This window comes from Chelon labrosus (genome assembly GCF_963514085.1).
Source record: "Chelon labrosus genome assembly, chromosome: 7".
NCBI lineage: Eukaryota > Metazoa > Chordata > Actinopteri > Mugiliformes > Mugilidae > Chelon > Chelon labrosus.
The window spans coordinates 28,428,566-28,449,608 of NC_140343.1; the positions used below are offsets into that span (position 1 = coordinate 28,428,566).

The window sequence follows — 21,043 nt, forward strand, 5'->3', positions numbered from 1 at the left end:
GCAAACATTTAAACCAAACAACACTGCAGTTTGGCCAATACTGTAAGCCAGTACAAACTGAGTGTATGTGTGGTGGAAGCTTAGGTAGGTAGGTTTTATTTGTCACATGCACAGTTATACATAGTACAATGCACAGTGAAATGTACTGTATGTGTTGCTTCTCAACACAGTTCACTCATGTTACATTTCCACTTACGTCAGAAAGGAGAGATTCAGCTCTGGTCAAATTGCATCCTCTGCCATTCAGACAAAATGACTTAAAACATTTAGACTTGTTTAAAGCTTTTCTGAATCATCCCTGGCCATGTGAATGTCGTTTCGCTCCCGGCAGCATCTTTTCGAGGGATGTTGTTCATTTATGCTGAGCAGGTCTAATCTAGAGAGTGGGAGCAGATGGCTTTTGGGACTTTATTAAGAGCATTAGGCTTTCAAGAGAAGTTTCTCTCAGGTCTAGGCAATATGCATTTTGTGAGGTGATCAGTTGAGGACATCAGCAAAAGAAAAGCCTAATTCATTTTTATACCAAGTGGAAAGGTGAAAAGCCTTAATAAGATCAAGCTGAAAGGTTTCTAGTGTGCATTGCACTCTGTCTGTACAGATGGTTTCACTGTCTACAAAATGCACAAACCATCATGAACAGCAGTTTTGTCTCTCTCTGGTCAGCTAATTTAATTGCAGGACGATGCGCTTTTTTGTGTGTGGTGATTCTGTGATGTGTGTGTGTGTGTGTGTGTGTGTGTGTGTATTAACTCGACTGAAAGGACAAAAGATGACAAATCTCTGGCAGTGGGAAAAATGTGTGAGAGATGTCTGAGAGAAAGCTGATGGTTTCTGCAGGCCGGCCAAGTCGAGGTGAAGAGGATGACAAAAGGATGGCAAAATCAATTTGACCTCTTACATAATCCATTTTTACTGTTATGTAATGAAGCCTTGGCAATTATCAGACAAGCTGTCTTCCTATCAGGGGATGTGGGTGGTATATGGAGGGCAGAACAGTTGATGCTTGGGGGGTAAGCTGTAGTGTAGCAAAGGACATGTGTTAAGATTGGATTTAAGCCTGCAGATGAGGGAAACCTACAAAACGATCAGCTGTTTTGGAAGCTGAGAAGCAAACATGTTAACATGCAACGGTCACTTCCAGACTCAAACTAGGGATCTTGTGATCACCTCAGCTACACCTCACCTCAACAATTCATATAACTGGCTTCCAGTGTCTTGTTTTGTCTGAACAACAATCCCAAAAAGCAAAGATATTAAGTACTATCATAAAAGACTAAGAAAACTAAATAATGTTCACATTTTAAAAGCCTTTTTCTCCTTATTATTGAAGCTCTAGCTGAGTTCACATTGTATGATCTGTCCGAACTGAAGTTTTTTCACTTTTCAAATATCTCTTGGAGTTGCAGAGATCCATATAACAATTAAAGTATTAGAATCTGTATATTGAGCTGTGTGTGTAATATTCTGTCATCATAGTGTGGAAACAACCATGCTCATCTGTGTCTATAGTCAACACTCTACATTGTGCAGTGACCCTCTTTTCATTGCCATAGTGTTGTGGAAATGTCTTCAGTCAATGTTTTTTGTTGTTAGACAGCCCCACACACACGTTAGTATTTCCATCATCATAAAGTCATTTCTGTAAGATGCCCTGGACGGGGGCAAAAAGCACTGAGTTGTCCAACTGACCTGACACAAGTCATTGTTGATTTCACTGTTGTAGGGGAAAGACTCTAGGGCTGCAGATAAGACTGTTGCCATGGTCCTGAAGGAGATACCAAGTAAGGCGTCATCAGAAGGGAAGCCCCTCCTCACAGTGACTACCAAGGTGGGCAGATCCATTTCAGAAATCCCCCCGTCCTCACCCCCTGCCTTTAAGTGGAAAGTCCTCCTGTGTTAGTCATACTTAAACTTAGCAAAGCTTTGAGTGTCCTATATCTGACTTCCACTGTCTACTAACTCATCACTTGAGCCTTATGACTGTTGAATCTAACAAAGAAGCAACAATTATTTCATTTCCAGCTGCTCTATGGGGTATAAAACCCGTCAACTACATCACCACATTTACACAAACAGTGAAGAATGATCTTATGATCCACGAAAGTAGCTTCAAATTGCTGCAATTATCCTTGTGACTTTTTATCTTTTCCAATTAGCCTCTGCAAGTTTCCTGCTTGGTCTTCTACTTAAAATTTATTGAATATTTAGCACTTCATGGGGGATTAACGAGAGGGTCGCCACAAATTTCCAGTCCCATGTCCTAATCGGGTCACTAAAACCTCCTCATGAACTTTTTACACCTCATAAGCAGCTAATCCTCAGCACAAACAGCGTGTGAATGCATTTCCAAAATGCTATGCCACACAGCATGGTACTGAGCTTCTTCTCTCTGTACTAAACTGCAGCAAATTACATTAGCTACTGCTGAGCTTTTCACTTCTCCTTTGCTTTTTAAGTGTAATATAGCTGGAGTCAGTTCTCCAGATGTCAATATGAGTTTTCTTGCTCTGTGCTTGGTTGCTTCTGTGCAATATGAGTGCGTGCTGCTGCTGTGTGTGTGTCCTCTTGTATATCTGTCCGTGTTTTAATAACCTGTGGCATGCGTCATACTTGTTTTATTTTGTAATACAATGTCTGGTTTAATAAGCTGTCACACAACCAAGATAATGCTGCTACTAAAGTGGAACGTATTTAATTATGGCTCAGCATTTTTGCAGATATAAGCAAGATATAGCCAAGTTTATTCTAATGCCTAGAGTGTGATTTGTCATAATATAAATTACCGTATTCAGGGCAACAAGGACTCAACAATGAACAGCTTCCAATTACAATATCGTAATTACATTCCCTGTGAGGAGATTTGTTCAAAAACCTGACATTTTTTTCACCAGACAGAAATCATTATTATTAGATAATGGGTCAACAACACAGACAGAATTTCAACTGAAAAAAAATGGACACAGGAGCGCTTCGTTCGATTCTTTCAGTGTAACTACAGTTAAACCATAGTGTAGATCATGAGGTTCAGTTTTTTCATGAACATTTCTAAAAGATGCCATCAGCCAAAATTCATTTATAGGCATGACTTGCAAACTAAACTAACTAAACACTAAATCTGTCACATTATTTTATTAAGAATGTTTCACATTCTTATTGCCATAATTAGGGCTGTCATGAACCCAATGTACTGAACTATAAGCAGTATCGACATTATTATTACATTATTAGGACAGTTAGGTCAGTCAGTCAGTTAGGACAAAACCTGTGTTGCCTTGCCCTAACCATGACACGTAGTGCTTAATTCAAATCAAGTGTATGTCTTTTAGATTATGCACATTTATTGCGGGTAATCAGCCAATTCAAAAACAAAGACTGCCAAAAAAGCTGCCATATCTTGAAAAGGCATGTCAGCGTCATGACTCAAAAAGGTTTCAAATATGTTTCATTAGCTTAACAGACTTCACAATTACAGTAATCCTTCAACATATCTGAAACTGATGACAACAAAAAGCTGCTGTCAGCTCAGTCATATTAAACCACCCGTGACATTGCTGTCAAGTGGCTGCTTAGCACTTCAGTTCAAAATTACAATGCATTAAGCTGAGCATGCTGCCAACACAGAAAGCCATAAAAATGAGATCAGCTGTTTGTATGTGTGTTACAAAAAACTACAGTATATGCATGCACATATGCAGGAGAAAGCAGCTGTTGCAAGTCAGCACTTGTCAAATACTTTACACTTGTTAAATATTTTATGCCTTAACTGAGTAAAGGTTGTTATAAAGTAGTTGTTTTTTTTCTCATGTACAACATTCTATTGTGATGTGTAGATTGTCAAGTCCTTCAGTAACCTCTCACTGGTTTTTGTATGTTATATTGCTTAAAATCCTTTTTCGGCAGAAAAAAAAGACATCATTTAAGTGAGAGTGTCAACACCTGATGTTGTTTCCACACTGGCGGACACAACTCATGATTGAAGTGTTCTCAAGTGGCTGAGGCTGCAGTCTGAGAGGAATCGTGTCCCAGCGTCATGTCACTTAGCAAGTGACAGAGGCTAAGGCAAAGGCTGTGGCTCCTCACGCCACATGTCAAGTCAAGTCGAGGCTATTTGTAAAGCCCAACATCACATGTGATGGACTTCAGAGTCAGGGGTCTCAGTCCAGGTTCTCACAGAATACTGTAGAAAGGTCAAAACTTCAGCTGCACTTGTAGTAAATGGAACAACTTTATTAGACCTGGTACATTTGACTGGTCTAATAAAGTTCTTCCATTTACTACAAGTGCTGCTAGAGTCTTGACCTTTCTACAATTTATTTTCCTCCTCCATGCACCCTGGTAGCAGATGAAGTCACGCCAGAAATACTACTTTTTCTCATGGAAAACAAGGAAAACTTTGCACTAAGCTAAACATACCTAAAAAGAGAAGAAGCATGAAGTGAAACATTATATCCATCGGTCTGTCTATAGCAATAATCATTTGAACAAGACGTCACATTTATTAGTCTATCTAAGCAGACTCATATTGGTAAGATAAAATACAACTTTTGATTTGCAACTCGAATATTCTAAAGCAAGACAGTGCTGCTAACTCTGACACTGACATTCTGACATTAAGCCCTGCATTTGGGAACAGCTGTAGGTACTAATGGTAACAGCAAATGCAGTTTAATACTACAGTGTACAAAATTCTAGAGGTAGTAAAACAAACTATTGTTGTTCAAATAAAGATTTTTTTTCCAGCATTCTGTAAGTAACTATGCTCTGCATGGCACAGTGAAACGAGTTGTTTACCTCACCAAGAAGGTGTTCAGCCTGTAGCCTGCAGCTCTTCACCTAATAGCTCACTGTAGGTGCTCTTGTTCTATTATTTCCTGCAATATTCCAAACTCTTGCATACCCTATTGTTTTATCTGTGTTTTTATGGAGTTTGCCTACAATTTGAATGATACAGATTAATGACAGCATTCAGTCCTATTTATACTGTTTTATTGTTTCGTTTCCAACTTTGCAGCTTGAGGACATATCTTGTAAAGCCATTACAATGAGTCATAAAATACCCAACTAAATGAACTCCAGTATGCAGGCCTGTGGGAGCACATGGAACAGATCACTGCCACCCACACCAACAGCTTAAAAACAACTGTAATGAGTAAACAACCTGATGAATTGCAGAAGAAGAATAATTAAGAAAGCAAAGTTTACTATATAAATACAGATGAAGATTTAAATATAATATGATGCTTGAACACAACATGCTCTGCATGCGAACCATAGGTTCTATGATATGATTACTCTCCCAGACAACCATTCCTCAATTAGACTCCATGTTTTATCAAATAACTGCTTTAAGTTGCTTATACACCATCCCCTCCACTCCCTCTGACACGTATAACTGGTACACAATTCCCTTGACAGCAACATCTGAGAGATCTCTTGGAGTCAAGCCCAAGCGGCACAATTAGCTGAAGAATGCCATCACATAATTTTCTAGATTACTGCTTACTACTTGTAAACAAAATTCCAAAATGCTCTGCATATAAGGTATATTAGGAGGGGAACAGAGGAGGAAGGCAAAACAGTAACCTCATTGCACTGACAGTAATGGGCAAATGGCTCAGAAGTGCTCTACTCCTGGGTTAAGACTATAGTATATATAATTAGTGTTTGCATGCTACCTGCTATGTGTCTGATGCATCTCCCTAGTTGAACATAGATATTCTGTCCCTATTTTCTGGATGACTGGAAGAGGAAATTTCAAAAGTGGCCCCCACGGGAATCACAGGAAGTGCTTTGAAGAAGTACGGGGACATACAGTGATCATTTAGTGTCCAATGTAGATAGTGAAGTGTCCTCCATTAGGTAGCTGCTGGCACACAATAGACACAACTTTCATCCTTACAGCTGAGACTCAGATTTCAAGCATATAGACTAAAAAGACAGTTGTCTATGAGCTTTAATGGATCTCAAAAAATATATCACAAAGTCACTGTCACAACCTACTGTCATGTTAGCAGCTCTGTGAGGACGCACTTATGAATAGCAGTGATTTGTGCCACTGGCATTGCCTTACATTGACCATATTCATCCATGTCAGCCTAGTCTGTTGCCAGTATGCCACAGTATTTGATCCTAGAGGAAAGGTCGGGAGATCAGTAAAGTCAACTAGTGCTATCCCATGGGGAAAAATATTGTTTATAATCCAAGAAACTATCACCTTTCCTAAACACAGTGAAGCAGATGGTTGCTGTACCACACATTCTATTTTCATAACGAGTGACTTAATTAAGCACAAGATTGGTTGGTTTATAACAGTAATGTTCTTGTTTTACAACTAACGACATGTTCGATTTTCTTAGACTAGACTAACACTTCCAACTTTCATCAGCACATGACTCAGCAGGGCTCTCAGCCATGACCATGCCAGCATCTCATTATCTGTCTAAAAACTTCAAACCTCAACACTATTTCATGAATTAAATTGGTTCTGGCGCTCTAAATGTTTCACATGCAGCACCCTTTGACAGATGTGACCTTCAGTCAGTCAGTCACAAAGAAGAAAAGAGAAACTGGGGGGAGAAATCCACGGTCATATGTCACACAAAGGGATTTAACGGTGCTCCTTAATACAGACAGTAACTCACAGATCTCTCCAACAGACACTTTGCAAGAATCACAAAAATTGTTATTCACCGACAGATGTTTCATCATGTTGGTTATCATCCGCTCACCCACTGCAAGCATGTGCATTTATGAATGTCATTAACATTGTTAAAAGACTTTCTGCCTCCAGTTCTCAGGTCTCCACAGTTTTCCAAAAGTACACTATATTTATACAGCTAAGCTTGCATTGAACAGATCAGTCAACAAGAGGCCATTTGGTTGGAGCTACATAGGATGTATTGGATGTAAGGAATCCCAAAACAAAACATAACAGAAGGAAATGTAATGTTATAATATAGATTGTAATATCAGTAATGCATCATCATTAACATCATTCTGTGCAGCATTTGCATTTAATTCCATAACAAACTAATATACTGACACTGTAGATCATGTACCTCATATAACCTGAGGCAATGCCGCAAAATATACACATCTGGACGAATGTAACCAACACTCAACATCGACTGCATTTGCACAGTAAAAACCAGCAGTAAAGAACTATATGAATCCAAAAAACACATTCATTTATCAGCAACAACTGATTTGGAATACATATTTGTGCTGAAGGAGTTTTCAGCAAAATGTTCTACACTACAGCAACCTAATAACCTAATTAATAAACCTTAAAAACGTTTCAGTAGTCAAAGCCAGTACTACAACTAATCTCTTTGATCTTGCAATTATATATTGTTATTAAGTGATTCATAATTTGGTTTCTAAAACATCAGCTTTGGCATCTCCAAATAGTTTGCCCTTCCAACAGCGTAATACAAATATTACTGTATTTTGAATTGATAAATGTCTCAAACAACAGATATATAATTAAAACTGTTGCAATTAAATTATCTGGTAATCACATTGATCAATTCATCTTTTTCACTGTCAAGAAGGACAGGTACCAGGTATCTCACGGCCGTGAGTCAACGTGATCAAAACAGACGCAGACATTAGAATGTAAAAATGTTAGATTTGATTAAATATAATGCTAAAAATTCTAATTTCTTAGGAAAACAATTTTCACAAAGAATCAAACATAGTAATTTCCAGACCCACATTTTTGTTTTCTCTGAATGACTAGCAGTGTTTCTGTTCTCTCACTGCCAGAGCTAGCAAGTTGTTAATTCACAACTTTGTTTACGGTGACTTTTTAATCAGCAAGATTGTTCATTGAGCAAAAACTAACTACTAAAAAAAAGAAAAAAGAAAAAACAACATAAGTGTTTTGAGATGAGTCTTTTCCTCCATCAAATGCGGCGGAGTGGCTCTATTCCAGACTTTTTAGTTCTGAAGTTGAGATGAAATAAAGCATGTACTTTTTTCACACCACTAACAACTGTAACTGAGTCAGCGCCAGCTTAGCCTTCACTCAGTCTCAATTACACTCTTCCCAAACAAGCACAGTCTGTAAATCACTATAAATTTGACCTTTAAAAGCAAGTCCACACTTATGTAGTCTTCTCTTATAATTTGCAAAAATGCATAGGCTGGCAGCAGCAGGTGGTGATATCGGGTTAGTGAGACTTGCAGTGAACCAGATCTTTATTCTAACACCACAGCAAAACAGACCCTCACATAGCCTAATTACCTGTGCTGGATCAGCATTGTGCCAGAGCAGCACAAGCTCTAACTCAACAAAGAAACGTCTTTTCTCTGCATATTACTGAAGTGCTTTTTCAGAGATATCTCCTGCAAAAGTTATGTTTGTACAGTGCAGTCTTTCCAAACTAAACTTCACTCATCTTTCATTATTAAGTACAAAAATAAGTTCTCTTAAAATATGCATGAGGCATTAAGCTAAATCACATGCATGTCATCATGAATTATAGCTTTCTTTTTTAATGTGGCTGTTTGATTACTCTTGAACTGGTGGCATGTAGTAGAAGTTTACTACAGAAAGAGATCTTCTGTAAAGCTGTGAAATATGTACATACAGCACTATAATGTTTCTGAGGGACTTTGGCTCACAAAAGGCATACTTATGTATTCCACTGCAGTCCATGTAACAAATTGCTAGATTATTTTCATTATTTTCAAGTATTGGCGTATGTTGGAACTCAACACTAAGGAAGTAAAGCAAAAACACGTGCCATCTACGTATAATGTAATAGTTCCTCATTTGTAATTGGACACATGCTATGAAACCCCCATTCAGCACTTTTCATCAAGCATATGGCAGGTTGTGTTCAGTCTAGTTCATGCTTGGCAATTAATCTTTTAGCACCTTCATTAAAATTCTGCTTGCGAGCGCAGCCCAGAGAGCAACAAAAGCAAATGTCATGTTTACTCGCTGCCAGCATTATATACACACACTGCACAGGCTAACAGCAGTGGTGGTGGCTTCCTCTTTTCATGGGACACAACTGGTTTTCACCTCCAAATTATGAAGCACTGGCTGGCAAATTGTGACCAGCTGCACCTGGAGTGTATTGATGCTTTAGACTACAAATTTCTATTCTGCAGCTGCACTGGCAAGCCTACAAATTGGTGCATCACAGGCAAGATGATGAGCACATTCATGGTTTGGAAGGTGAGATAAACAGTAACGGTGAAGTAATTATTGTTTTGGACATTTCTCTTAGCCAAGCCCATCTGGATCTAAACAGTAATTAGCACTCATTCAGTGACATTACATACAATGCCCTAACCTGGTCATCGTTCTGTAGTTCTTTTAAAATACACTGTTGTGAGTCTGATTTTACTGTTTTATCTATAACGCCAGCAGCGTTCAACCAAGAGCAGTTACAATGCACTAATCCCACTTTAATGTAGCACTATAAGCATATACCAGCTATAAACATCACTGACACAAGTTTCAGTAGGCAGTACCGTGGATCAAAATAGTAAGTATATACAGATGTGACAGTGTGTTCTGGAGGTTCTCTGTGTCAAAAATGCTTAATTAAAATAGAGTAAAACAAGAATTTATATACTGTTTTCTGCTAATCTATTGATTGTTTTCTGAATTCTATTTTGAACTTTAGCTCGTACTATAGTTGAGGGCACCTATCCTGATCAAGTATCCTTTACTACATACGATAAGCGCCGAGTGTGTTTTAACTTCAGTGGCTAGTGTTGATTGTAAGAGGACATGTATCTGTGTTATTTACCTGCAAAATGTTGCTTACACCAGTAGAGCAGATGGTCAGTGGAGATCTATGTGTTTAGTTTGTTTAAGGTCTATAAGCACATAAACAAACTGCTTACAGCTTAAAAATGCCCTGCAGCATTACTATACTACCCATTAGCATCAACTTTGGTTAGTCTTTGTTGTGTCCTTATCTGCTGTGTTTCAGACAAGAACTCAACAATGACTCCCAGGCACTGACTACAAACCAGCCGTCAGACAAAACTCACTGTAATAGTCAAAATGTATGCGGTCTCGTTGTTTTGAGGTCGGAGAGCCCCAGGGTGTTCTCTACTGAGATGACTGTGCATAGTGGTTGTTGTGCTGCTGTGGTAGGCCATTTCATTTTTACAAAGTGTCCATTTTATTTGGTCTCTGTTTATAAAATCCCCTCACTTTTGATGATTGAGTTCAGGCTTTTTTGGGGAGGGTCTCATTTTCAGCAGAAGATGCTGCCATACTTGTAGATGAATGTGAATCAGCGTATTCCACGCAAGTCAGTGTATTTACATAAACACTACTGTTTACCCTAACCCTCCTTCCAGTCCAAATAAAAATGTTCAAAAATCTAACCTTTTTGCATCACTTCAATCAATCTGTGTCATTTAACACTGCTGTGAATACACTACATGCTACAATGGAGGACAAATGTACTTCCCTCATAGAGACACATTAGATAATGTCTCCCTCTTATGATACAGGGATTTGTCAATATAGGGACACAACTGTAATATGAACCATAACCAGGTTATTAAGGGAGAATTTCACTTTACGTCAACAGAGAAGAGGGTTATGTGGTGCCTGTTGAGAGTCTGAACTGTCTCATCTGTTTGTGCTTACAGTTGGTGAGTGAGCAACAAGAGAGCCGCCCACTTTTAAGCCCTTCCATCGATGATTTCCTCTGCGAGACCAAGTGCGATGGAGTTTCCCGACCAGTGACTTCCAACACAGCCGGTATAGCATTGATCTTTTCAGTCTGTAAATTTGTTGATACCATTTACTACACAACATGCTGTCCAGCATTTCAAGTCATTTTTCATTTGTTTTTCATGTCCTTTAACACACATAAGTCTTGAATAATGCATTGGACACTGCCTCCTATTTTGATTGACCATGTCAATGAACCTTTTATATTGACCGTACCATGTGTCTAGCTGTCACAACACAGAATATTATCTGAAGCTATTAAATGGAGGTTTGATTGCTGAGGAGTAAACTGTTTGATTTGAAACCAATGATACATGGCGCCTGCACAAGAACGAGCTGTAGATTCCAAGTAATTGAACAGGATGCGTCCAGCCATTTATGTCCTCTATTTAAATGGGTTTGTGAATGGACAACGTAATACTAATTCTAACGAAGAATACTAATTCCTTCTTCCTGCTTGTCAGCTAATAAGTTATTGTGTGTTTCCATGCTCACTCTTGCTCAGCGAGTTTAATACTCCTAAGATTTAAAGAGGAGACAACTAGATTTTCTAAGATTTTCTGTCACATTATGTCAGGCTGAACAATGATACACGTTTTTATTTCCTTGAAGATAAGAATTTAACACTTATTTTAACGAAAGTGTGCACGTCATGACTATTATGCCAATATTGGATACATCGAAATAAACAGTCGATAATGTGATTAAAAGAGCAATGGACTAATTTAATTTCCACTGTATTTTAATGATCTTTAATGACCTTTTAATTCTGCAAACAAATAAACTAGCATCAACGTGGTCAAAGTAGGCACTGAGAAATTGAATATTCTGACTTTAACAGATGCCTGATGCCATCTTGTTTTCCACATGGATTAATCCTTGATCAGTCTTTTGAATAATAATTTGCAGAACCAAGCGACACACAGCTGACATGTGTCATCTCCAAACTGGCCACTGACTGTGTTGATTCAGCCAAGCAAAATATGGAGAAATGTGGGAAACTCTCAACCTTCTGTCTCCTCAAAGACTCCTGCTGCTCCTGCTGTCAGCGACAAAGACCGATATTGGTTATGAATCTAAAGAATTCTAGTTTAAAATTCAGTGTATGAGCAAGTATTGTAAAAGGTACAGGACATTTAAAATCAACTACCATTGCACTGCTCCTTTTTCATTTTGTTTTTCCACTCTCCATGTTCACTTTGGTGTCTTACTGCTGCCCTTATCTGTAGCATCTGAACATCTTATCACAGCCTAAGATGTTCAGGTGAAGAGGACAATAGGTTTATCGCACGATGTTTCCAGAAAAAATAATAGATTTAGTAAGCAAAGGAAATCAATAGTGAATGACAGTTACAAGTTCAAGAATGCTAATCCACAGGCCTGCATGATTGTGCTCTCTTTCTGATGAATTACTTTTACTTTCATATGATTCTGAGGCTAATGACTACTTTTGCTGATTGGAATTTTAAAAACTCCATTATACATTCTGTATGGGTGTCATGGGGATCTGTTGTTTAGAAGCACACTAGTCAATTACATTTAAATTTTCAATTTGAGTAACAAGTCTGAAGTTTTAAGAGAACCTAATCAGCTGGTATCCCCTGTTGAAATCAAGTACTGCAGGGTCTCTCTCGCTCAGGTTAGGATATACAGCACATCACTAGTCATGTACTCATTTATTCAAGCAGAGCCTCTCATCACCACCCGCTCATTGTATAAAATATCCTTTCAGTACTCACACTCAAATTTAGTTCTTTTGTCAGCACTTTCCTCTTCCATGCTGGTTCAATGGTCACATAAAGACTGTAAGGACGCCACAGCTCTGACCTTTGAACTCAGCTCTCTGTACTTTCACCAGTGAAACATTAAATAGTAAATCCAAATGTGTATGTTTTATGAGGAAACTCATAAAGTTTAATTATGTGATAAAACATTATGACCACAGTTGTCCAACATATTGTTGCCAAAACAGTTTTGTGCCACCACAGTAGACTCTACAAGACCTGTAGTGTCCTGTATTATCTAGCATATCCTTTAAATCCTGTAAAGACACATTTATTACCCAAACCTCAGGGATATTTTTCAAGGAATTCAAAGTTTCCTTAGGACCATCTTTTACCTAAGACACAAATTTGGCCACTGTTTTTGCATGAATCTATACAACAAGTGATTTACTGCTTTGAAAATTGGGATTCAGTGGTGGATGAGACGAGCAGCAGTAGCAAAGAGCAAAGTGGATTCAAGTGGAAATTACTGAGTGGTAGCCAAGCTATAGCTGCCACAAGTACTTGGCAAGTCCGAAAAGTTAAGTGCCACAAGGAATTTTTGGGGGTAAGTTAATTTCCTGGAACTTAATTTAGACTTTCAGTGCGTAACACAGTATATGAATTTAAATTTTAAAATGTTAGCATGTTCTCCCTGTGCCTGCGTGGGTTCTCTCTGGGTACTCCCGCTTCCTTCCATCATCTAAAGACATGCTTGTTAAAATTGACAGTAGGTGTGCATGTGAGTGTGAATGGTCTCTCTGTGTTAGCCCTGTGATAGACTAGAGACCTGTCCAGTAGTGGTGGGCGGATCGATCCAAATATCGATAATATCGATACCAACATTGGTGTTGAGATTGATCGATACCAATGTAATGAGATCGATACTTAAGTTGCAGTTTCTCTCGCTTCAATAAAGAGGCGACCGGACTCTGTCACAGAGCAGAGCAGGCTCATTTTGCTCACGCCCTCTCCACTCGTGTGTTTGTTGTACCGTCACGTGACTCCGCGACGCCAGGTGACCGAACACCGCCCACCGCTACCAGCCTGCCCCGGCCAGCAGCAACGCATTACACACAACACAGAGACGGCGTCGGAGAATGGCAGAGAGAAAGAGTAGGGTTGTTTGGTTATATTTTCGGGCCGAAAATGAAACGATAGCAAGTTGTACTATTTGTAAAAAGGCTGTAAGATACAGTGGTAACACAACAAACTTGTATAAGCATATGGAAATTTTTAAAATCCCCCGCCCACCTGGCCCCGACAGACCCCTGAAAAGAAGAAAAAAGTGCACTAAAGGGGAGAAATGTTGTCTTATTTTTGTATTGGATTGTGCTTCCTAAACACTTCCTTACATTATTTATAATATTTGTCGTGGACTGATAATTTTGTACATCCAAATCCAGAAAGAAGTGCAATGGAGGGAGAGATTTAGTTTTATAATTGTATTGTAGTTTCTAAACACTCTGCCTGAAAAATAATTAGTTTTTATTTGTCCTCAAGTGATCAAGTGAACTTTTATTGTGATAATAAAGTATTTTCTATTTACTTATAAAACTTTTCCTAAATTCTGTACTGGATTTTAACTGATTAATAACCCAAAAGGCAAATCACAAAAACACTTAAATGTCATGAAAATTCATTCAGATTCAGATTAATTCAGACTGATAATGCATCCACCGGTAATTATTAAAAAGTATCGATACCGGTATCGGCGATACTAGCCCTGTATTTACTTGGTATCGGATCGATACCAAATCTAGCGGTATCGCACACCTCTACTGTCCAGTGTGTACTCCGCCTCTCGCATGATGACAGCTGGGATAGGCTCCATCCCACCCGCAACTCTCCAGAGGACAAGCGGTTACAGAAAATGAATGAATGAACTTTTTCTTATTTATTGCCAAGAAAATGCCTACTGTAAAATTTGATCAGATCTTCATGCTAGAAAAAAACCCTGTCACTCATGTTGCCTTGTTGTGTTGTGTTGTGTGAATTTTCTTTAATTTTGTGCCTGTAATCAAGTTTGTATTGTTTTGAAGGAACTTTAACTTTGTCTTTGTAATAAGAAGGACATGTTTCATTTATTGTACTGCTTGCAGATTTGACTTTGATCTATAACCTCTCTGATATAACAAGTTGAGCTGTCAAGGCTACTTAAGCAGGAGAATCTTTCTTCCTCCTTCTCCTCCTCCTCCTGAGTGGTCATCTAAAAATATTCTGCTGCTGCTCTTTTCAGCCAATACACTTCAGGTGACTGCACAGTGTGATAAGGATAAGGCAGCTCCTTGGGGAGCTCTAGTTTGGTCAATACAGTTATTAAATCTCAAGTTGGTAGAGCGGCAAAGATGGACAGAGCCTTTTGTTAAGGGGCACAACATTTTACAGCCACGTTTCATGTATTGTTTACTGATTTCCTGTTTTTATATTTATAGTTTGATTTCCTGTAGTTTGAGTCAAGTCAGCATTTTGTGCTGCTGAGTGTAGGATATTTATGGTTGAATGTATGTCCTTGCTGTAATTGTCAGGATGCATTCTCGGTTAGATTCTGGAAAAATAAAAATAATGCTGCGTGAGGACTATTTGACAATAAAAAGAAATCTAAAAACCGGAGAAATAAAGTGAAATCCACATTCAGTTCATGACCTTATGTGATGCTATATTCAAGCAATAATTAGAGGGAAACAGCTGATGAACTAAATGCAAGTGAATGCAGGCAAATCATGTGCAGGTGAAAACTGAAGACATTCAAAGACCTCAGTAAAACAGCATTATTATACACTGGTTATTTGAAGAAACTGCAAAGTTTTGACACTCGACTCCAAGGACTCTGGCTGTGCGTTTGTGCAATGCAAGCTCAAAACTACAGGCACATGACTGCATAATTGGCTTGCTGCTGTTTCTTGACAACCAAGTGAGACATTTGTTGACTGAAATCTCTGCGTAATTAGAGTATGCTTGTCATCCGTGCCTTGTGCTCTTTAGATGACAAGTACAATTACAAATCAAGGGAGACCCACTTGTGAGGACGGTTGCCTGAAGAGTTTTTAGCATTGGAAAGAAACACAAGCTGCTCATGGAAAGGCAGTGATGTCAAAAATGTTTTGTTACTACTTTAAATGATGAGACTGGGAGGAGATATACCCCTTTTACACAAACACGCAAGTTGTCAGGAGGATAATTTAGCTGGATGCTAGGAGAATGTTTGGTGGCCAATGGATTGAAAGCCAGCAAAAGAATGTGACAACTGAACATTCGGCTTTACAACAGTGAACCAAGAAATCATGCCTATGTCTCATAGAAGACGTTAATCAACAATGTTGTATGTAAATCGTTCTATTGTAAATTGGTGGATATGGGAGATCTGGCTTTGACAATGGTAAATATGAAAATCAGCTTTATTGGATATATGTACACATGAAAGGAAATAGTTTTCTACATTTAACCCATTCATTTGTACACGTGTTAGGTGCTTAATTAACGCACCTCAGTCATGGATGTAAGGGGATTAGAACCAGTGACCTTACAGACAGAACTCTGCTTCTCTAACTACCAGTTCACAGCCGCCGCAGTTCGATGATTCTGGGTGGGACAAATCATGAACTGTCCACAATGTCTATGTGTGCTGGAACAAATATCTTGCTTGACAGCTCTGCCTCGCAAATTAAACCGTGTTTCCACTGCAGGAACTTACCCCAGGGTCTAGCAACCTTGAAGAAAGTGTGTGTGTGTGTATATAAAAAATAAATTCTGCTTCAGACTTTTATATACAGTGAATCTCTCCAAGGAGCCCTTTACAATTAAGATACAGAAATCAGCGGCACTGAAACAATACTGGTAATGGAATCTACACGAAGTTAAAGGAGCTTCAATGAGGTTTCTTTTGAAGGTGTCTTTGCTCATGGATATATGTGTATTATTTGCAACACATTAGCCCGCCTACAAATATTTGTTATAAGCAAGTTCATTTTTGAAATAAGGAATGCTAACCTAGTGTCACACCCTCACAGTTCTGTCTTCAACGCTGGACCTGCTAGATCTCAGTGAACCTGCAGAGAGGAGGAACAGCAAGGACAGGAAGAGTTCCCTGATATCCCGGGGTGACGGGCAGAAGAATAACACACACAGGAAAAAGACGGATGAGACAGAGCTGATCCAAGTGGAAGTTGAACAAACTGGACCAAGCATGCGAACCCCAGAGAGGACATCACTAGACTCAGGTATAGACAGACTGCAAAGTTAGAATGTTTCACAATCTCCGGTTAGAGAGACTAAATCACTGACCTACCAGAGGTACCACAGATGCTAAAGGAAGCAAGGGCAGTGCAGCAACATGTCAGCTGCAGAAAAAAAAAAGAAAAAAAGAAGAAGCAGAACATGTCACAGAATATTTTGAATGAAAGGTGGAAACACTTGGACTTATCTAAGCCCCACAAAGACAAGCGTGTACATCCGTATGATAATGTGCTGTCAAAATGTTCATACAATTTTTGTCATTGTTCATGAATTGTGACAGGTGCATCTGTTGTAGAAATGCCACACACAACATTCATGAAGGCTTATGTTAGCTTGTGAATATAACACTCATGACATCATCTGGTCACAACAAAAGTCAACTGTCAATACATTGTTCAGCCCGAGTCATAGTCTTGGTTTTGCAGTAGTATTTTATGGAGATTCATTTATTTATGTCCTCAAGGTGTCCACATAAGTTATTTATCTGATCTATTCTGTAGAATATTGCATGCACCTGTTAAATTTACATTGAGAGACCACTTCACTTAACATCTTAAAATCTCGACATCTTTCGCAACTTCTCACACCAACCCCCCTACATACCCTAAACAATTATAACTCCCACCATCCTCCTGTAGAACTGACCATCGAAATAGACCAAAGAAGGACTGAGGCAATTTACTGCATTGAAATGAATCATCTTAAATTAAATTATGAGGAAACTGACAATTACTTTTGTATTTGCCGGTTGGAAAGGTTTAAGTCTTCAGTGATAAGTAATTGTGCAGAGTGAGTCAAACTGTGATCCAGTGAATTATTCATGGCAGTGAGGTCGATATTGTCCGTTTCACAAGTTTACTCTATTTTATTTCTTAATATTTCATTACTGTCACCAGTTACTATTGGTTCACTGGATAAATGGGAAGAACTGAACCCCAACCCTGAGAGAAATGGCAACAGAAAATGGAAGCTGGAGAGACGGCGTTCTTCTAAAAATTCATCCAACGAGTTTCTGTGGTAAGTCCTGACCTTTGTACACCATATTAGATTGGACTATTGGATTTTAGTTGTGAAACATGTGGTTATAGTTCACAGTTTTGAACCCTAACTCCAATCTTTCCCTCACTTTAATGTTGTCCCATAATTCAGGTCATAGTTTTGGGTTTCATGGCCACAACCTTGCTGTTTTCGCTCTCTCTGCACTCTCATTAGCATAAGTTTCAGCCACAGCAGGCCACTGTTTTCTGTCTACAACACTAAAAACCTACTGGGCACTACCTGCCTGGGTAGATAACAATTAAACAATCAGCTATGGTAGATTAAACGATATATATTTGTTATTATACTTGCCATAGTGCAATTTCCATGCATGGAGAGCAGCTCAATATCAATGGTCTTTTCTAGCAGTACAGAAGTTTTGTACTTTACGTTATGGATAAGAAAAGTCATCAGAAGTTCTTGAAAATATTTGGCACAGTGTATTACTGTGCACTACATGTGGGATACATCTTAAGAACAACCTTTTTCTATTCCCATAGGTCCATAGACTGTAAAACCCAATTAGACTCCTCAAATAAGAACACCTTGGAAACAAATAACAAAGTCGAGCCAGAGTCTGCCCTCGCATCACAAGTAAGTGCTCAGTGTGACAGGAGTAGTAATCATCATTACTGTATGCTTGGCGTGCAGTTGGACGTCTGTAAAAAGAGAGAAGGTTTCACACATCTCAAACATATTGATCCTACTAATAGTAATGAAATTATGAATTTAATTTTATTTAGCAACTGCATGTTGATGTTGTCTTAATGTTGAAGTATCTAAAAAGACATCCTGTTGTGTGACTGTTTACCCATCATTTCGTCCTAACACCTACAATTCTTCCATTTCAGCTCAACAGGCAGTATATTAGTGGAAGACATGTAAGCCTCCCTATGCATCCTTTCGTACAACATTGAAAGACTTATACATTTGCACCGGAAAAAGAGCATCACGCCAACTTGACTTTAAAGATCAAAAAGAGGCGATCGTAATAAAGCCAAAAGGCGCCTATGTGGAAACTTAGATATACGGTCAGCCTTGAGATTGTTCCTTTGTGGTGCTACGAGGTCCAAATGTCAAGTGCTTTCCTCCTTAGTTGATGTCTCTGTGTAGGTCTGTATAAGGGGCCTTGTTTCAAGACGCCATTATTAGATTAATAGCCAATGAATTATTCAGCAGTCTTACTCTCAGCCCATTAGTGTTGATCTCACCAAGCCAGCTAAGCATACATCACCTTTTCAGCACTCTGATAAATAATAGATTTGGGATTAAAGATAGCTGTCTGAAATGGAAGGAAGTTATTGACAAACAAATACTAAATTTGTTTCACTCAAGACTTACATAGTAGTGTGTTGACAGACTGTCAAGGGTATTGTAAAGGGTGGTTTGAGTTTCCTGCAAGGCAGGTACCAAACACCAAACACACAAAATGCATGCAAAGTGTTTTGCATGAGATTTATGAACACTGAACTAACACTGATGCGTGGCTCAGAAATGTGTTTTAAGGAAAAATACACCTATACATTATTTTGTAGTGTAATTCAAGACAGAAATGCCCAATACATTACAGGACTGGTGAAGTGTTGATGATTACTTGGGGATGGAAATTTATACTTGACATTAAGAATAAAATGGAACATAACGAAATCAATCAATGATGTTTTTCCAGGGACTTGCAGCATCAGACTCATTCTTTTAACATTATATATATATATATTGCATATAGAATTTTACAGGTGTAAAAATCAGCTGACAAAATCTATAATTTTTCACTGCAGTTTTAAATCTGGTGTTTGTAGCTACATACCAGAAGTGGCAAACCCTTTTTTGAGGGTTTAAGGTCAGTAAGTAATGATAATTTTCCAGAGCTTGTGGAGACAAAGTAACCTGCAGCAACAAGGAGAAACAAGAGTTATTAATGTAACCAAGGTTCTAGGAAACCACCTATGGCGGGCAGGAAGATGAAACAGAAACTAGAAATTATCTAAGAAAAAAAGAAACTCTTTGTTGTGGCTTTTCTTCATTGGAGATTACTCAAAGAAGAGAAGGGACTATAAACTGAAGGCACAGATAAATTAAAATGACAACGAGTGTTTACAGAATTCTGGAGAATTTTTGGGGACTAAAATTTATTTCAGTCTTCTTTGCTAAGTTTGTGATACAGTTCGCGATTTTCCCCATTTCCAACAATAGAGTTCCAAAAATCCAAGAGAATAAATATGAATTTGCTGAGAATCAAATGTGAGCATACAGACATACAGTATATACAACACTAACTGATGATCAAGGCAACACCTTTGATTTAAAACACATCAGGCTGTACTGCATTCTGGTCTATTGAGTCCATTGTATTTTGTAGTGTATTTCTTATTTTAATTCTGTGAAAATGAAAAGTCTGTAAAGAAGACCCTTGGCTTCAACAGTAGACATTAACTGCGGACGTTTTCATGCAGTCAGTTAAAACATTGTCTGGCATTAAACAAAAGCTGGACTGGAAATCGAAATACCAAATCATGCCAGATGTCTCGGGGGAAATAATCTAAATAGATAAAATCAGAAAGACCAGAAGGCAACAAAATGTCTAATACTTCTTTTGCAAATAGCATTTGCAGTCTTATGGGTGAATTTTTCCTTTGAGGAGCTACTGCAGTCTTTTCCCACATCATATGCATGCACTTTGTTTCTGTAAATGAAAATGTGGTCCATCTACAATGATTGGATGAGGCAATTTATTTCATTCATTAATAGAGACGTAAACTAACTTAAATTAATCTTGTATTTAAATGTAGTCTGTGGAGATGGAAATTGTTGTAGGTAATGATCAGCCTGACTGCCAAGCAAGGGAAGGCACAGTTTGCACACTCACAGACTCTGTAATGAATGTGCAAGTCGTAGGATACATATACAGACTGTTATTTACAGTAAATCTAACGCAATATCACATCTGAGCATGAAAGAGTATCTCAATATGATTTTCCCCTTGCAGCTAAATGTGTCTGCATAGTATGGAATCATGTACACGACTCTGAATACTCAAAATCAAATTCAGGTAATTGGTCAATTTCCATTTTTGGAGGAAGGCAAGGCTCCATATCCAAGTTTTTTAATGAGAATCTATCATCATATTTTTTATATATATTTATATTTAGGAGTTTGATATTGCATGTGCAAAGGAGAGGGCCAGGCTTGGGGTGGAGTGGCTAGATAAGTAGCATGATGTTCTGATGAGCAGCGGGATTGTTGGGGTGAGTGCTGACAAAAGTGATTCTTCTAGCCGTCCTAAGCATGTCAG

The 21,043-nt window shown here is 38.4% G+C and overlaps 1 protein-coding gene across 1 annotated transcript in view; it reads left to right on the top strand.

The window, feature by feature from the left end:
* pex5la (peroxisomal biogenesis factor 5-like a) overlaps positions 1-21,043 on the top strand; it is a gene marked incomplete at its 5' end in the record, with an annotated part of 87,674 nt that overhangs the window by 34,888 nt on the left and 31,743 nt on the right. Inside the window, 6 exons of the mRNA XM_084547600.1 lie at positions 1,724-1,828; positions 10,630-10,741; positions 16,488-16,697; positions 17,610-17,730; positions 18,252-18,345; positions 18,603-18,632. Coding sequence (XP_084403726.1) covers positions 1,724-1,828; positions 10,630-10,741; positions 16,488-16,697; positions 17,610-17,730; positions 18,252-18,345; positions 18,603-18,632 — 672 coding nt within the window. The remainder of the gene's footprint in view (positions 1-1,723; positions 1,829-10,629; positions 10,742-16,487; positions 16,698-17,609; positions 17,731-18,251; positions 18,346-18,602; positions 18,633-21,043) is intronic.